The 18,005-nt window shown below is 57.8% G+C and overlaps 1 protein-coding gene across 1 annotated transcript in view; it reads right to left on the reverse strand.

Annotated features, from left to right (window-relative positions):
* Positions 1-227: 227 nt before the first annotated feature.
* Positions 228-18,005, reverse strand: part of PADI3 (peptidyl arginine deiminase 3) — a 30,068-nt gene continuing 12,290 nt past the window's right edge. Inside the window, exons 5-16 of the mRNA XM_019986086.2 lie at positions 17,223-17,340; positions 15,796-15,921; positions 14,304-14,482; positions 13,993-14,096; positions 13,525-13,636; positions 11,529-11,636; positions 9,196-9,347; positions 7,903-8,047; positions 7,716-7,818; positions 5,872-5,951; positions 3,110-3,235; positions 228-1,439 (exon numbers count right to left, since the gene is read on the reverse strand). Coding sequence (XP_019841645.2) covers positions 1,206-1,439; positions 3,110-3,235; positions 5,872-5,951; positions 7,716-7,818; positions 7,903-8,047; positions 9,196-9,347; positions 11,529-11,636; positions 13,525-13,636; positions 13,993-14,096; positions 14,304-14,482; positions 15,796-15,921; positions 17,223-17,340 — 1,587 coding nt within the window. The 3' untranslated portion in view covers positions 228-1,205. The remainder of the gene's footprint in view (positions 1,440-3,109; positions 3,236-5,871; positions 5,952-7,715; positions 7,819-7,902; positions 8,048-9,195; positions 9,348-11,528; positions 11,637-13,524; positions 13,637-13,992; positions 14,097-14,303; positions 14,483-15,795; positions 15,922-17,222; positions 17,341-18,005) is intronic.

Below are 18,005 nucleotides of genomic sequence, written 5' to 3' on the forward strand. Positions count from 1 at the left end.
GCCATGGTGACCCATGGGATGAGTCCCATGGCCAAGATGGAACAACCTCACAGTCTTAACCAACGTTTGGGCTGCTCAGCCTCAAATTCCTGGAGGCCTAGGCAAGCAGATGCTTCAGCTGCAAGAAAGCCCTCTGCTCCTGCTGTCTAGAGGGAGCCAAATGAGGTTCACGCTGTTTGTGTTTCTGTCCATTTATTAGCCAGTGACGGAAGCACAGCTGGCCCCACACAGAGCACCCATGGAACGGACATACACCTGGAGAAAGCCACCACACCCCTTTCCCTGCCCACCTGAGCTCAGACTGGTCCATCCCCAGAGCCCTCCTGTCCTGAGTGGTCTCGGTGGGTTTGGCCCCACCAGGCCCCTTCTCCTGAGGGAAAGCAGGACATGGAACATTGACCTGGGGTCAACAGAAAGCCCAGGACTGATCCTACCAGGGGTCTCCCCTCCTGCAGAGAGCCCCAGGGCCACTAAAGCACCTTATGTCTTATGAAGGATGTTCTTCACCCTTGTACCCAGTCTTCCCAGTCTCCAGGAATTCCCCAAGCCAGATTTCTAAAGGTCAGATGATGAGATGTTTCTCAGGCTAAGTAAGGAGTCGCTAATGTTGCTTCAGCATACGTCTAGAAGCACGTGCTCTGCTGGGCGCTGGGCAAGGGCGATTTCCACAGCTGGTCAGAGTTGGAATGCTGGTCCCACCTCAGTCTAACAGACCTCTGCTCCTTCCCTGTGGGTGAGGCTCTGGGCTAAATCTCTCCTGTCCTGTGACTTTAACAAATGAGTTCCCCTGCAGAGCGAGAGGCAATCAGACCAAAGCAGGATCGTGGGTCCTTCCTTCATTAGAAGACACAGGCCAAGAGGGCAGAGGAGGGGTGTGGATGTTTCTAGACTCCGGAGGGAACTAGGCTCCACACAGAGGATTTGGGGAAGGAGAGGGGAATGTTTGGAGGAGTCCCCGTGAGTCATGCAGATCTGCAAGACAGACCACAATAAACGAGGTCCTTCTTGGGAAGCCAAGGGGATCAAGTCTGAGAACCGCACGGGCGGCAGGCGAGGCGTGTGAACACTTGGAGGAAAAGGCCTCCGAGCGGGTGCTCCATCCGGAACCTTGGGGTCTCTTGATACTTATCGTTCAGGGGCCTGTTTTGGCCTCCATCGCCCAGGCGGACGGCCCACCCCAGGGGTGAAGGGTGGAGGCGGCCGGCTCAGGGCTCCATGTGCCACCACTTGAAGGAGAAGGGCTGCCGGCGCACGTTGGTGCCGCAGTGCACCTCGCCGTGCAGCATGTGGTACGGGGTGAAGTCGTCGATGAAGGTGCAGTGGAGACCCAGTGGCTCCAGCAGGGACCGCACCTTCTCCTCCAGGCAGCAGCGGCCGTTGATGACGGGCCCGAAGGGCTTGGGGATGCCCAGGTGCTGGCCCAGCACCAGCATGTTCACCTGCAAAGGGGGCGCCCAGGTCAGGGGCAGCATCGGCTCCCACCCAGCACCTTCTCTATGCTCAGCAGGGCCTGGTGCTGTCTTTGAAGCCACCTCGCAAACAGCCACTCGCCCCTCAGGCAGCAAGGGAGGGACGTGGCCTGGCAAGAACCCTAACCAGCTGTGCACGTGCAGAGCTCACGATGAGAACTTCTCTCTCTGGCGGCTGCCCTCCTCGTTGGTAGGCAGCTGCCATGTCTGTGCTACGGAATCCTGAATTCCCAGGCTACAGCTGATGGGACCAGGGTAGATGTGTGACCCAAGCGGGGCCGATCAGATTCCCTCCTCGGCTGGTGCCGTTACCATGGTGGGAGAGCTGAGTCTCTCTCTCCCTGTGTCTGCCCTTCGGTGTGGCCATATTCATGTCTGTCCCCTGGGACACAGAGGCTAGGGAGGCCAAGAAAAGGAGGAGGCAGTGGTGGGGGTGGGGGTGGATGAGCAGTGTAGCCGTGGAAACAGGAGCTGGTTCCAGGCCCTCCTAACGCCCCCCACAGTGGCCACCCCGCCACAGGCCTTCCTGGGGTCCTTATGCTAAATCTTCGGCTCTGGCTGAAACCCACTTTGGTGGTCTTCTGTTTCCTACAAACACAAGAATCTGGAGCGCTGCACAAGCTTCTGGGGGCACGGGCCTTATTGCAAAGCCTCCTTGGAGATGCAGGAAGGAAAGGGAGTGATAAGAGGCTTTGCAAGAGGGGAAATCAAGGAGGGCAAACTGTCAGAAAGGGGAAGGAGAAGGAGGGATGAAGCAAGGGTGGTGTGGACAGGCTGCCCGCAAGCCTCTGACGATGGGCGAGTCTGGTTCCTCCGAGGGATGGAGGTGGGGAGGGCTCGAGAGGGAGGGAAAGAGGCAGGAGGGAGCTGTGCTGCTCGAAGGGTGGGCCTCAGAGAGCGCCCGGGGGTTCGCTGTTAGAAAGGCAGCGAGTCTCAGGCCCCTGCGGGATCGGAACGCCTGGGGTGGGGCCCCGAGGTCCCCGTGTTCCAGATGCAAGTTCAAGTTTCAGAGACACCAGAGGCAAAGCCCCCAGGCTCAATCAAAGGCCACTTCTTCCACGGAGCCCTCTTGGGTCTCCAGGCCTACCTCTCAGGCTGGAAGTGCTTTGTTTCACCTCTGATCTGGCACACCACTTTATCACACAAGGTAGATCTTTGGGACAAACCCTCAGAGAGGTGAAGCGAGTTTCTCCCCGACCAGATTTGACTGGTAGCTCCTTGGGAGCAGGGAGCAGCCTGAGTCATCTCTGCATCTCACACAGGGAACGTTAAATATGCAGGGGGTGGGTGAGCGTCCGGGAGCCGGGGGAAAGGGCTGTCTGACCTTCCGGTGGATGCTACCCGCATGGCCTCACGCCATCTTTCGCTCACTGCACAAATACCAGCTGGGTCCCCGGGAGGAGAGGACGGCCTTCCCAGACGGCCCTGGAGTGCAGGCTTGGCCAGTGAGCATTCCGTGGTGATCGTGACAACCGGTCAAGAAGAGGTCCTTCCGCTGGGACCGTGGGACCTCTGAGTCTCCCTGCCCCGAGCCCCGGCCCCTCAACCCCAACACAGCGGTGCCGGGCGTTTGGCCCCCGGGGGAGTAGAGGCTTGGCGCCTAATCTGACAAAACCCAAAGTCCCGGCTGACGGCCTCACCAAGTCCGGGAAGAAGGCCACGGCCTTCCTCCTCTCCATCTTGAAGAGCTGCGGGATGTCCACGATGTCCCGCTCGGCCAGGCCCAGCTCCCGCTTCAGCACCTCCCGGTTCCAGTCGATGCAGCTCTGGGGAGGGGGACGGGGAAGTCAGGGAGGCCTTGCAGGTGTGGTGGGGGGAGGCCCACGGGGGCACGTCTGGTTAAGGATGGACAAGATGCCCAAGTGCCCACAGGTCAGCCCTCCACACGAACCTACTCCTTGTGAGCCTTCATCAAAACATGCCTGCTCGGGTCCCCCCGCCACAGCTTCACCCCCTGGCAGGGGGCACGAGAGCGTGGCTCAAGGTGCCCTGTCCTCCACCCGCTGGTCCCCCCGCCACAGCCTCACCCCCTGGCAGGGGGCACAAGAGCGTGGCTCAGGGTGCCCCGTCCTCCACCCGCTGGTCCCCCTGCCACAGCCTCAGCCCCTGGCAGGGGGCACGAGAGCATGGCTCAGGGTGGCCCGTCCTCCACCCACTCCCTTCTCGAGCCTCACTCCTCCGGGATCTCCTTCAGTCTTACCGTTCAAAACACTAGACACCGCCAACTCCCATATTTCTACCCCCCAGCCACTATCCCACGGACAGAGGAGCCTGGTGGGCTTCAGTCCATAGGGAAGCAAAGAGCGGGACGTGACTGAACACTCACACAGGAGCCACTTTATAAAGCCCAACGCTTTCCCTCAGCTCAGACGTGCAGGCACAACCAGCCCTGCGCATCTCCACTTGGGTGTCTGACGGGCACGTCAGAGGTGAGGAGTCATTTCTACCCACCCCTCCACACCGTCCCTTCCGCATTCTTCAGCCCTGGAAACTAATCGCTGCCCAGGCCCAAATGCATGGACGTGTATACGCTACCATACATAGCCCGCAGGAGCTTGCCTACAGCACAGGGAGCTTAGCTAGGGGCTCTGATGACTTAGAAAGGTGCGTGGAGGGTGCGGGAGGGCAAGGAGGGGTGTTATACAACTGACCCACTTCCTCCTAAAGCGGAGGCTAACATACCATCATAAAGCAATCGGTTCCGGGTGGCTCAGTGGGTAAAAAGTCCGCCCCCAGCGCACGAGGTGCAGGGGAGGTGGGATCCATCCCTGGGTCGGCAAGATTCCCTGGAGGAGGGCCTGGCAACTGTTCCAGGACTCTTGCCTGGAGAATCCCGCGGACAGAGGAGCCTGGCGGGCTATGGTCCACGGGGTCGCAGAGGGTCGAGCATGACTGAGCGACTAACCACGCGCACGCGCACTCCAGTGAAAGAGAAAACCCTGCTCGACGCCGCCCCTCCTCTCACTCTGCCTCCGCGTCAGCAAGTCCCGGGCACCTCCATCTGCTTCCAAAACGCGCCGATCTGACCCCGCCCCCATGCGGGTACAGCGCCGTCCCCTGCGGCCGGGCCTCCGGCTTCTTGCGCCACGCGGTGACCACGACAAGGCTCTCACAGCTGCCCCTCGCAGGACTGGAGCTGCCGAGGGCCCGCTGCGAGCTCCAGCCCTGCAAGCCAGCCTGTGCGGGCGCCCGAGGCCCACACCCGCTGCGCACGGACAGTGGCTAAGCGCAGGGGCAGAAGGCAGACGGTGTCTCCAAGCCGACCTGACTGGCTCGCGGCTCACCCCGCTTTGCTGAGCCTGACCCGGGGTGCAGGCCGTCAAGGACCAGCTCGCCCTGCCTCCTCCACTCGCTTCCTCCCTCCCTCCTGCAGGCATGGTCCCTAATTCGGTCCCTGCGACGGTCCCCCCCCGCCCGGGCCTGCGCTTCTCAGAGGGCCCTGTGCTGGATATTGTCTGTCCTTCTGGACTCACTGCCCCTTCTTCCCTGCGCTGCGTCCTGGGAGGCTGACCTTTGGGAACCAGGGGCTCCTGTACCCGCAGGCTTCCCGCTGGGCTCAGCCCGTGGGGGCGGTGGCAGAAGGTGGGGGCGCTGCTGGGAGAGTGTACTTGGGGTCACGGCAGGGTGGCTGTGCAGTCCCAGCTCCTGTCTTACAACCTTTTTTTTTTTTTTAATTTCTTTCTTTAATTGGGGGCTAATCACAATATTGTGGCCGTGTTTGGAACGACCCCTCCAGGCTCCAGTAACATGCTCCTCGGCCAATTCCTCCAGGCCTGGGGGAGGTGAGAGCTCCCCTCTTCCGACCCTGGGAATGTGGAATAGGCCCCTGCTGATTTCCTCAAACCGCCCTGCGCCTTTGTAATCATCCCTTTAGGAAACCACTCTCTGGTTATCTGCTCACAGTGCCCTTGCTTCCTGCTGGGACCTCCTGTCACCACCCCCGCCCCTTGCCGTAATAGAAGACAGATCCCTCAGCCCAGCAGCAGAGAGATCATTCCAAAGCCTAAGTCTGATCGAATCTGTCCTGCGCTTGGATCCCCAGACGGCCTCCAGTCGAGCTAAGAGTCACAGCCAGGGCCCCAGCGCTGCCCTGCGGGGCCCTGGGTGGCCCCATCTCTCCTCGTTCCTCTGGGGCCCCCAGCTTTGTCCTTAAATGCTCCAGGCCTCTTCGTTCCACCTCAGGGCCATCGTCTGTGCTGTTCCCTCTGCCTGGAATGCTTGTCCTCACATGCACCTGGCGTGGCCCCTCATTTCTCTCGAGTGAAAGCCGGGATTTAGAGACTCTCTGTCTGGGCCTCTCACCCACCTCCCTGAGCTGTCCTAAACCGTGAGCCTCAGACCTCTGTCCACAGCCCCGTCCCCAGCCATGCCTACCCCCACGCCTGGCCCGTGGCCCTGGTACCTGCACAAACTTATTGTAGCTGATGAGGTTTCCGTTGGAGAGGACCTGGCTGATGGAGACGGTGTTGACCTCCTGGTTGCCTGTGAAGGAGAGGGGCAGGGTGGGAGCGGCACCAGCAGAGGCCAGGCTCGCAGGCGAAAGGCTGGTGAGCCGGCAGCTCCCAGGCGTTTCCTCCTGGCCTCTAAGCAAGCCTGGGTGTGTGAGGACGGCAAGGGCGGGCTGCCGCAGCGCATGGATGTGAGGCCTTCATCCAGGCACATCAGAAGTGGTGATGCTCCTTATTGGAAATGTAACCCCCGACCCCCACCGGGCATTGGATGACGATCACTCGTTTTTTGGCTAATGGTGCGGCGTGGAGCTGGTTCACCCACCTGCCCACCAGGACCCGCCCTGATGGACACTGCTGAACCCAGTCCCTGACCTCCAAGAGGTGACTGCACGGCAAAGGGGCTCCCCCAGACCCATCTCTCCTGGCCTGATGAAGTGCTCGTGGAGACAGGCAGGACAGGGGAGGTCAGAGCCAATGTCTTGAGATGCTCACAGCTTCCATTTACTAATCTCTTACCCTGCACAGGCCCTGAGTCCAAGGCTCCACACTCAACACCTCATTTAGTCCTCACAGCAACCCCACGAGGCATGCGTCAACACCCCCACTTTACAGATGAGGAAACTGAGGTTTAGAGAAGTAAAAAGATTTGCCCCAGGTTTTGCAGCTGGGAAATTGGGGTACTGGTGATTCAGACCCAAGCCAAGTGCTCATGAAGGGCTGAAGCCTCGACCAAGGGCTGGACCCACCTGCCCACGTGCAGGCTTGGTTCCCCCCACTCCTGTCGGAGTAGAGATGCGGGTCCATAGCGTCCCCCTGAGGCAGCTGGGCCAGCAACTTCCCCTTGCTGAGCCCTACATTCTCGGGTGTAAAGCAGACTGAGTCACCCTCACAGGCCCCCCTGAGGTCAGATGGGGTCACATGCCTGGAGCACGCAGCCTGGGGCCTGGCACACGGTGGGTGACCACTGAGACGCCAGGCATCAGTGGCTGCTGCGCTGGTATCAGCTCTCTGGGGCCATCCGGTGGTTACACGTGGCCCGACAGCTGTGGGCTCAGCCTCTCTCTGGGCCCTGCTCACTGCAAACCCCTGCTTCTAAGGAAGATGAAGACGGCTTTCCCCCTGCCCGGTACGTGAAATTTGGATTTGAGAATTTTCCAGGTTTGATCTGAGCTCAAGGAGTCTGTTCACAGTCCCAGTGGGAGAGAGGGGGATGGGGGCAACTGTGTTTCTTCCATTTTACAGCTGGGCTCCGGGGGGTGGGAAATAGCTGTAGGAAGTTGCATGTGGGGGCTTTTAAGTTCTGTGAATGCTTTTCTCTTGGAGGGAGGTTTGGCCCATGGCAGGAATGTTCCTGAGCCCGGGATCCTAGCTCCCAATAGATGTTCCACTGATCAGTCAGATCTCACTCGCAAAACACAAACTATTCAGCCTTTCAAGACAGGAAGGGGCAGAGCATCGAGTCCCGAGTGCTAGGCCCTTCGGCACAGAGGCCCCTGTACGACCGCGCTGCTCACACGCCCCAGAGCGGACCCTGTCTCTGAGTGGCCGTGGCCAACCCCCCATCATGAACCGTGGCGCTCCCTGCCAGACTGTGACTCTGCTGTGCCCGCGGCCAACCCCCCATCATCCTCCGGGGCACTCCCTGCCAGCTCTGCTCCCGCTGTGGACTGCGGGGCCTGCTGAGCCAAGGGGTCTCAGACCTGGGGGACAGGCCACCTTAGAGCAGGACATTTCCCTCTCGAGCCGTGATGTGGCAAGGGGGACAGGAAAGCGGCGATGGGGGCACAGCACCCACCGGCAACCCCTTGGAACAGGAGGGCGCCCCCGTGGCCCCACTTCTGCTTTTCCTGGAAGAGCTTGAGGCAGGCGCTGGGGCTGGCCAGGAGCATCCGGAAGCCCTGTGTGCAGAGAACAGACTCAGCTGAGCCCCTCTCCTCCGCTCGGCTCAGTCTCGGGCCCAGATCTGTCCCCCGGGTCCTCACCTTCCCGTCAGCGACAGGGACGAAGCTCAGAAACTCGTCCACGTGGCCGACCGCCAGCCAGTCCACGAAGAGCTCGACGGGCGGCTGCACCCTCTGGGCGTGCAGGAAGTCCCGGACCACCTGAGTGACCCGGCGGCCCCTTGACCTGGGGCCCAAGGGGTCAAAAAAACTTTAACTGAAGAGAATATACACAGAAACAGAAGGACGAGAGTTCAAGATTCTGCGACGTCTGTAAAAAGCTTGCGCTGCCTTTGTAATCAGGAAAGATGATGAATAAATATACATTTAAGTTACACTCAAGGTGAGTTCTCTACGAGGCAGACACAGGCAGCTCAATCACAGCTTACCATCCCGGTCTCCCCATCCAGGCAGATCCTCAAGACCACCCTCAGACCCACCCTCATGTTCTCCAAGTGACAGATGTCACCCGCATATTCAACCCGCTGCTGGGCAGTTCTTCTTAGAGTCTAACTGACATCTCTCTTGCTGCAGCCTCAGCTTCCCACATATCAGCAGGGAGAGAGGGTGATCTTGTCTCACAGCCCCAGGATTTTATTTTCGTGAACTCAAACCCCCTTTTACTCTTGCCTTCTGAAAAAGTATTGAATGGCATGGCCCAAACGTCCTCTGTCTGTGAGATCATGCGTTTGAGGACAGGTGGTCCCCTTCAAAGCTTCTGGTTTCACCTGTTATCTGAGCACAAGTCTGTTCTAACCACTTTGCTGAATTTGGTTGGCTCTGTCTTGCTGTCTTCCCACAGCAAATAACCGTTGTCACACGATTCCTTTTGTTTTCCGTCAGCACCCCTGTATCGTGTTACTCCCCTTCTTTGCGTCACTGCTGTCTCCGTTTTCATGTCCTGTACCCCCCTTTCGCTCTCGGGGAAAGATCTGATATTAATCATTTACATCGCAGTGTGAACAAGCCTTGATTTAAATGCAATTTCTCCTGGGACTGTTGAGGCTTAAAACCGTTTTCTTCTATAATTATTCACTGGTATTGACATGGATTTATTTTTTGAATCCGAAGACACAAGTCTGGTCATAACTTTGCCTCCTGTGTGACCTTCCCTGGGTGACTCACCCTCTCTGGGCCCACTTGTAAAATGAGAGTGTTGGACGGAATGAGCTCTTGGGGCCCTGCTTGCTCTGGGCGTCTCAGACCCCTTGAGACGAGTGTGGACGATGTCTGGGGGGCAGGACTGCCATTTCATCACTGATCCTCTCTGCTTCTCTTCCAGGAGTGGGACGGCCCTCCCCCAGCCACCATCACCACCCACCCTCAGTCTCTCACCCAGGCAAGTTGCCTCCGAAGAGGATCCGCCCCAGGGGGTACTCCTTCCCGTTGGCCACCACAGGGGGGCTGACCTCCAGGTTCCCGAAGGAGTCCAGGCCGCTTACAGAGTTGTCTTGTGGTTCCCGGGTCACATAGCCGAAATCTGGACCCTGGTTGAGGAAACGGAGTCAGGCTCGGAGTGGGCAGGCTCACCAGGAAGAGCTTGAACCAACCTGCTGGGCTCTAAGCTCCTTAAAGATGGGGCGAGAGTGGCCACCCATTCTTCAGATGCAAACACTGAGTCAAAGATGGACATCTGAGCTGACTGCTATTTCCTGCATGCTCATGCCTGCCGAATCTGGGACATACACAGCCCTCCAGCCCTGCTGCCGTTTCAGAGCGTGTTATTCCCCATGGTCACGGGGATACAGCAGAGAGGGCCAGGTGGTCCCCACACCCCCGTTAGATGTGGAGCCGGGGCTGTGGCCACTCCTTTGTCCTCTGCGTGGCCTCCCATCAGTCCTGCCACGGGGCGGGTATCTGGCTGCTCTAGAGGGGCCTGTTCTCGGGGCCTAAGGGGCAGGTGATGGTCCTTTGAGCCTCAGCTTTCAATCTAGGAAAAGGGACAACTCCCCAGGGTGTCTCTCAGAAGGAATTTAGACAGTCCTGAGGCCAGGAGAGAGCTCCTCCCACCTTCATGCCCCAGCGAGGGGTGGGAAAAGCCTCCACTCTCTATGGCGCCAAGGGGGTCTCCCCTTTTTTCTCAGGAGGGGTCTGTAGGACATATTCTCTCCCTTTTTATGGAAGCAGAGTTGAGTACGACGGTTTGTTAATTTCTGATGTAAAGAAAGTGACTCAGTTATACATATATATACGCGTTCTCTTTCTTATTCTTCTCCACTGTGGTTCATCGCAGGATACTGAAGTCAGTGCCCTGTGCTGCACAGCAGGATCTCGTGGTCTGTCCATCCTGTGTATTAGCTGAGCCCAACTGCCAGTCCGCCCCTCCCCTCTCCGCGTCCCCCTTGCCAACCACAAGACTGATCTCAGTGTCTGTGAGTCTGTTTCCGCTTCACAGGTAAGCCCATTTGAAGACACCCGCTTTATTACCAGTGATAACGCCAGCTATCTATGTTTGTGCTTTCTCTGCTTCACAAACATCTCTGAGACCTGGGCTAACACATTTTTACTGATGAGGAAATCGAGGCTCAGAGAGGGGAACTTACTCATGTAGGGTCGCGTAGCACGTGGGTGACAGAGCCGGGCTGTTCTGACCCCAGAGCCCACGTTCTTCTCTTTTTACTTGGAGGACAATTGCTCCACAGTGTTGGGTTGGTTTCTGCCACGCGGCGTGAAGCAGCCCTAAGTATACAGGCGTCCCCTTCCTCTTGAACCTTCCTCCCACCTCCCACCCCAAAGTCTATGTTCTTAACAGCTGCACTCTCCTGCCTCCCCTCCCCATCTGGGGTTCCCAGATTTAATAAATGAATATAGAGCATGCTCAGTTCAATTTGAATTTTATATAAACAATAAATGTATTTTTAGTATACTCCATGCAGTGTCAGACTTTATTTTTGGGGGCTCCAAAATCACTGCAGATGGTGACTGCAGCCATGAAATTAAAAGACGCTTACTCCTTGGAAGGAAAGTTATGACCAACCTAGGTAGCATATTCAAAAGCAGAGACATTACTTTGCCAACAAAGGTCCGTCTAGTCAAGGCTATGGTTTTTCCACTGGTCATGTACGGATGTGAGAGTTGGACTATAAAGAAAGCTGAGCACTGAAGAATTGATGCTTTTGAACTGTGGTGTTGGAGAAGACTCTTGAGAGTCTCTTGGATTGCAAGGAGATCCAACCAGTCCATTCTAAAGGAGATCAGTCCTGGGTGTTCATTGGAAGGACTGATGTTGAAGCTGAAACTGCAATACTTTGGCCACCTGATGCGAAGAGCTGACTCATTTGAAAAGACCCTGATACTGGGAAAGATTGAGGGTAGGAGGAGAAGGGGACGACAGAGGATGAGTGTTTGGATGGCATCACTGACTCAATGGACACGGGTGTTTGTGGACTCCGGGAGTTGGTGATGGACAGGGAGGCCTGGCGTGCTGCAGTTCATGGGGTCGCAAAGAGTTGGACACAACTGAGTGACTGAACTGAACTGATGCAGAATATGGGACATACTTATGCTAAAACAGTTCTCATGGTTTAGCTGACATTCAGCCTTAACCCAGCTTCTCCTATATTTTACCTGGCAACCCTACTCCCACCCCTGAAGAGCATGGCTCCCAGTCTGGCCCTCGGGGCAAAGCCCCTCGGCCTGCAGGCCCAGCTGTGGTTGCGAACACTCACCAGGATTCTTTTGTAAGGGAAGTTCTGCAGCTCGCCATTCCTGGGGGAGTCAAAGACCACCGGGAAGGTTTTGTGCGGCGCCTGGATGTAGCCCAGCTCCATCTCGTCCTGCAGACCCGGGGGACACCAGTGGTGGATGGTCAGCAGCTTACCCCCCTCGCCTGGCACTCAGGGCTTTGGGGAAGACTGTTCACTCTGCCTCAGGCCTGCTCTACCCTTTGAGGACTGAGGCGGGCAGAGGCCGTGATACCTGCTGGCTGGAGGAAGGGCTGGAGGTTTGGGGGTGGGGCTCTTCTCACCTAGGGCCACAGAGCAAGGCAGGTCAGGAATGAACGAGGACACGGCCTCAGGGTGTCCCTGTGCTGGGTCACAGGGGAGTGGGGGCAGAGAGGGCTTTAGGGTGGGCTGAGTTGGACAAAGAGGCTGCTGGGCACCAGCCATCACACGTGGCCTCCACGTGCGGCCCTGGGGACTGATAGCAAGCAGGTCAGAGGCGGCCTGAGGAGGCACAGATCTGCCTCCTTTCGAGCACGTGCCGCGCCCAGGTCAGTCCTGAGCCCCCTGGTCCTGGAGGCAAAGAAAACCAAGCACTGATGGACCGTGTGTCCAGCGAGAAGCTCGCTAGAGTGTCCCCGGCCCAGCTCCAAGCATTTCACGAGTGCTAACTCCTGTAGCCTCACAATACGCCTATGGGGAGGCACCGCGATCATCCCATATCACAGCAGATGAAAGTGAGGAACAGCCGGTCTCGTTATCCGCCCAAGGACACACAGCTAGTCAACAGCACAGCCAGGATCCAGACCGAGCCAGTTCTTGCCCTAGCGTCCCGTCCTGAAACAACTCCTGGGACGAACTTCCAACTGAAACGGAAGCTTCTTAGCTTGGTGTTCAAGGCCTCTCACCTCAGTTCTTACCCTTTGCAGAAGCTTGCATGCATGCTAAGTCGCTTCAGCCACATCCAGCTCTGTGTGACCTTATGGACAGTAGCCCACCAGGCTCCTCAGATTCTCCAGGCAAGAACACTGGGCTGGGTTGCCATGCCCTCCTCCAGGGGACTTTCCCGACCCAGAAATCGAGCTGCTATCTCCTCTGCCTCCTGCATTGGCAGGCAGGTTCTTTACTGCTAGTGCCACCTGGGAAGCCCTCACAGAAGCTTGATCCTGGCCAAGGAGCACAGCTGATGCCCCTTCTCACATCTCCCACCTCTGGGCCTTTGCGCAGGCCAGCCCTCTGCCAGGACCACCGTTCACGGAGCTCCAGCACGGCCCTCACCAGCTCTGCGGCCCGAGGCATCTCGCCTCACTGAGAGTTCCTTCTTCACTGACAGGGCATTGTCAGGAAGATGAAATGATGCTGGGCATGGCCTGCAGGGAGTGCTCGATAAACCGCACAAGTCATTATCCATTTGCCAAATCTGGTCCAGCTCAAATGCCCCCTCCAGGCAGTCCGCACTGATCTCCTTCACAGACAAGGGTGATTCCACCCGCCTCCAGGCCCCCAGCACCCCTGATCCATCTTAGACAGCTGGAACAGCGATTTCCATCCCATTCATTCTCTGCACCAGGGCTTCTCAGCCTCGGCTCTCTTGACACTTGGAACCAGCTAGTTCTTTGTCGTGGGGGCTGTCCTGTGTATCGTAGGATGTTTGGCAGCATCCCTGGGGCAAAAACGACCTTCCATGGAGGATCTCTGGTCCAGGCTGTTGAGGACAGGGAGCCGGGGTCCCCACCTCTGCCATCCCGCCCCCCCACCCAGTACCTAGCCCAGATCCTGTGGGTGAATGGATGTCATATTCAATGTCAGTGTGCCTGAGTCTCCAGAAAGTTCTGGAGGGTGGGGAGAGCTCTGGGTCTACAATTAGAAAGAGCAGGGCCCTGGGGAGGGCGGATGCAACCCTGGTCCTCCTGGATATTCCCAGCAGCCCCTGCGTTGGAGGGGCCACCTCTCCCGCAGGCCGGGGTCACTCGATGCGCTCACAGCCCAGAGGCCACGGTACCTGGATCCAGCGGTCATTGCGGTTCTCAGCCTGCGGGCAGACAGTCAGCTTGCAGCCGGCCCTTCTGGCCAGCTCCGCCACCGCATGCACGAAGCACGTGTTGTTCTTCACGCTGCGGAGCCCAGGGAAAGTGTTCAGGATGAGCCCAGGGAGGGTGTTCAGGACGAGCCCAGGGAGGGTGTTCAGGAGGAGCCCAGGGGGAGTGTTCAGGACGAGCCCAGGGAGGGTGTTCAGGACGAGCCCAAGGGGAGTGTTCAGGAGGAGCCCAGGGAGGGTGTTCAGGACGAGCCCGGGGGGAGTGTTCAGGACGAGCCCGGGGGGAGGGTGTTCAGGAGGAGCCCAGGGAGGGTGTTCAGGAGGAGCCCAGGGGGAGTGTTCAGGACGAGCCCAGGGAGGGTGTTCAGGACACAGGCAGACACAAGGGCCAGAGCAGCCAGCAGGGTCAGAGGACACCCGGCCCCGACTCACCGGCACACGTACACCTCCAGGGGCGGCTGGGTGCTGGGCGTCATGATCCAGGGGGCCACTCGGAACACCACGGTGTCGGTGAAGATGGGGGACTCGGAGAAATCCTGCAGGTTGAGACCGGAGGGGAAGCAGACTGGCCTCGGGGCCCCGCGCCTGGCTGGGTCAAGGACTACCGTGGACTCAAGCAAGCTGCTAGCTCCTTAGTTTCTGGAGAGGCAGCCGTGGGTGGCCAGGATCCTCCACGCCGGGGGCACCCACCTCTCCTGGGCAGGGAGGCCGTTGCCCACCCTGTCTGTCCTGGCCGCCCCTACCTCGTTGGAGTCGTCCAGCAGGGTGACGTGGAAGGTGACGAGCCCCGAGAAGCCGGCGTCGGGGAAGGACAGGCCCTCCACGAAGAAGCGCTCCTCGTCGCCGTGGAAGTGGTGCACCTCGTAGGACACCTTGTTCTGGCCGAGCACGTGCCGGTACGCCTCGCAGGAGTCCCCGGGGCCTGGCGGGGGCAGAGGGGCCTCGCGAGGGGCCCGGGAGCAGGAGGCATCACGCAGCCTCCCCAACACGATGGAAGCCACACAACCACCCCCGCTTCCCACCTCCCACTCGCAGAGGACAGAGAGGCTCACACCCGAGTGCGGGCAGGTCTGGGTGGGGCAGGGAGGGCGTTCCTTTCTAGGGTGGCACTCAGATCTTTCAGAGGGCAATTCGGTGGCATCTAGCAAAGCAATGTTTACCCCTAACCAGCAAGTCCCTGTCTAGCTAAGTGTCTTTCCTATAAAATACAAGTGGAAGGTGTTCACAGATTATTTACTGAGCACCTACGATGCCCCTAGGAGGTGTGGTTCAGGGCTCAGGACACCGCTGTGAGCACGGTCCCTGCCCTCCAGGAACCAAGATTTCTGCAAAATCAAAACACCACAAAAACCGTACGTTCACGGGACCAGATCAGTTACAGCACCTCCACGCTTTGAAATAGGACGCGGCTGTGGAGGAAGGCAAAGCAGAGCTAAACACACAGAGAGACGTGAAGGATGCATAACTCGGTGAGAGAAACCATGTGGACAGCAGAATGTGGACGCACGCACCAAGCACGATCAGTGCACATAAAAAAATGTCCGGAAGAACACACACGAAATGGCCAACAGAGGACACGTGTTAAGACTCAGGTTTTGGAGTTGGGTAGAGAACTCTCATTTTTAACTTTACATACTTCCGTATTTCTAAAATGAGCATATTACTACTCGTATTGTGTTGCCCCAAAAGTTACATCTTACAGAAAAATCCAAATACATATTTGTATTTTTTGAAGTATTATATATCCTTGCTTGCATTCGTGATAATGACACTGTAGCTATGTAAAGCAATGGTTTGGGGTTTATCGGGGTGGGCGGGAGATGCAGACTGAACAGAGGAGCCAGGGTGTCTGGGACTGGCTTTGAAACACTTCAGCAAACAAGAAAGGACAGATCAAGTAAGAGAAGCAAAATAGCGATCCTTGTTGAATCTGAGTGGTTGGCATATAAGGGTTCTTCACAGTGTTATGCTTCTGAGTATGCTCGAAAGTTTTGATAATCAAAATTTTTAAACGTGCTTAAAATATGTTTAAAAATGCATTCATCTGCTAAAACCATCTTGGGCACGGCTGTGCCAGGGACACCAGGCAACCAGTCGTGAAACTCGCGCATCTGATGCTTCTTCCTCTGGGCCCTCAAGGCGGCCCCGGAGCCAGAGCAGAGCCTGCACCCCAGCCTGGGTGGGGAAACTGAGCACCCCCCACCCCCCGGGCAGGGAAGGAGGGCATCAACTCACCGCAGGCGTGGAACACCCGCGCCCGCTCGGCGTCAGCGCTGGAAGTGTGGAGGACGAGTTTGTGGTCGTCAAACAGGGCATTGGGGCCTTGTGTCCGCAGAATCATCACAGACATGTCTTCTAGGTCTGGGAAGCCAGACACAGGGCAGCGGCTCAGGGGGCCTCCAGCACCCCACCCCTCCCCAGGGCAGAGGGTGCCAAGTCCTGGGTCTCTGAGCCCCAGCTCTGCCCGCCCCGTGGAAATACTGAGAGCCACCAGGACCAAAGCAGGAGCATGTCTGTACGCGTGTGAGTGGTGAGATGCTTCCTGCCCTCTCTGTGCCTCCGTTTCCTCCTCTGCCCATAGAAACAGAAGTGCCAAGTGGCCAGCCCGCTGCCTGGCCCAGGGCAGGAGTGCAGGAGCAACGTACGGTGAGAAGGCCGTCCGGGCAGCAGGCGGGTAAGGGCTCTCCTTTCAGGCCCAGTGTCACTTGCTGCTGCCCTGGGCCGGCCCCTCCCTCCCGGAGCCTCAGTGCTCCAGTCTCTGAAATGATCCTGCCAACTTTCAGAGTAGCTTGGGCATCTCATGGGTGAAGCCCCTGACCCACACCCAGGACACTGCCAAGGCGTCCTTCATGGGGCCATGCACGCGGCTCAGGATGGACTTAGAATGTGGAAAGTGCTCAGTTGTGTCTGACTCTTTGCAACCCCATGGACCATACAGTCCATCGAATTCTCCAGGCCCCCATGAACTACACAGTCCATGGAATACTCCAGGCCAGAATACTGGAGTGGGAAGCCTTTCCCTTCTCCAGTGGACCTTCCCAACCCAGGGATCGAATCCAGGTCTCCCGCACTGAAGGTGGATTCTTTACCAGCTGAGTATACCAGGGAAGCCAAAGAAGGCTGGAGTGGGCAGCCTATCCCTTCTCCAGGGGATCTTCCCGACCCAGGAATCAAACCTGGTTCTTCTGCATTGCAGGCGGATTCTTTACCAGCTGAGCCACCAGGGAATATGGGGCATCTCTGAAATCCAGGCCAGTGATGCCAGCGGGAAGGAGGCTGGATTTGGGTTTATAGGAACCTTGGACCTGCCGCAGGCTGACTGAGTGACTTCGGGGATCCCCTGACCTCTGAGTGTCAACATCGTCATCTCTGAATTTGGGGGAGGCCACCCTCCTGCTTGGATGCTTAGATGAGAATTTGGGGAAAGGCTCTGACGCACAGTAGGTGCTCAGCATTAGCACTTTCCAAGCCTGGAGGGGGAAGAAGAGGAGGCTGCTCCTCTCCAGAATTCTGCCCTGGCAGGGGTGCCTGCTGGCGCTGGGGTGCTGGGGAGGGGCAGGTTTTAAGGAACATTAAGGCTCGCCTGGAAGCTGAACCTCTGGCCCCAGGCTCTGCCTTCAGAGCCCCCTCGTGGGTGAGACTCCCGGCAGGGCGCCCCTCACCTTGCAGGCAGCGCACGTGGTGGTCACAGTTGTCCTGGTCGTCAGAGCTCATACTGTCTCTGTCGCAGTTCACCAGCAGGATGGCTCCGTGCCCACTGGGTCCCCAGACCCACTGCCGCTGCCGATGGCAAAGCACAGTGGTGACGGGGGCTCTGGCCAGGCCTGCGCCCCCCTCCCCGGCTCCCTCCGGGCCTTGTTCCTCAGCCCTCCTCTCTTCTCTGCCCTGAGCCCAAAGGAGCTCGAGGAACACAGCAGCTCCTGCTACTCAAACGACAGCCTCTTTCACAGCTGTCTGTGGCATGCCTCCAGCCAGCATTCCCTTTTCCAACAGACAGCTGTCTGAGGATGAGGTCTGTCTTCCCTCCTTGGCTCCTGCTGCTCCTTCCAGCTGAAACGCCCTGCCTCTTGCCGAACTCTGGAGCCCAGCTCAGGTGGACTTCTCCCTTGCTCACAAAGCCCAGCGTGACCTCTGAACTCCCAGCGTCTTCAGTGCCGCCACAATTCAGCCCAGAGTTCTTCTATAGTTTCGGACTTGGTAGATTTCCTTTTCACATAGGTCAGGGGGTCCGCATGCTACAATCTAGCTTACTGCCTGTTTTTCTAAATAAAGTTTTATTGGAACACCGTCACATCCTTTTCCCCATATTGACTATGTAGCTCTTTCGTCCTACACTGGCAGAATCGAACCGTTGCAGCAGAGACAGGATGGCCTGCAAAGCCTAAAACACTTACTATCTTGCTCTTACCAAAAAAAAAAAGTTTGCCAACCCCCAGCCTAGATTG

The sequence above is a fragment of the Bos indicus genome, chromosome 2 (assembly GCF_029378745.1).
Source record: "Bos indicus isolate NIAB-ARS_2022 breed Sahiwal x Tharparkar chromosome 2, NIAB-ARS_B.indTharparkar_mat_pri_1.0, whole genome shotgun sequence".
Lineage (NCBI taxonomy): Eukaryota > Metazoa > Chordata > Mammalia > Artiodactyla > Bovidae > Bos > Bos indicus.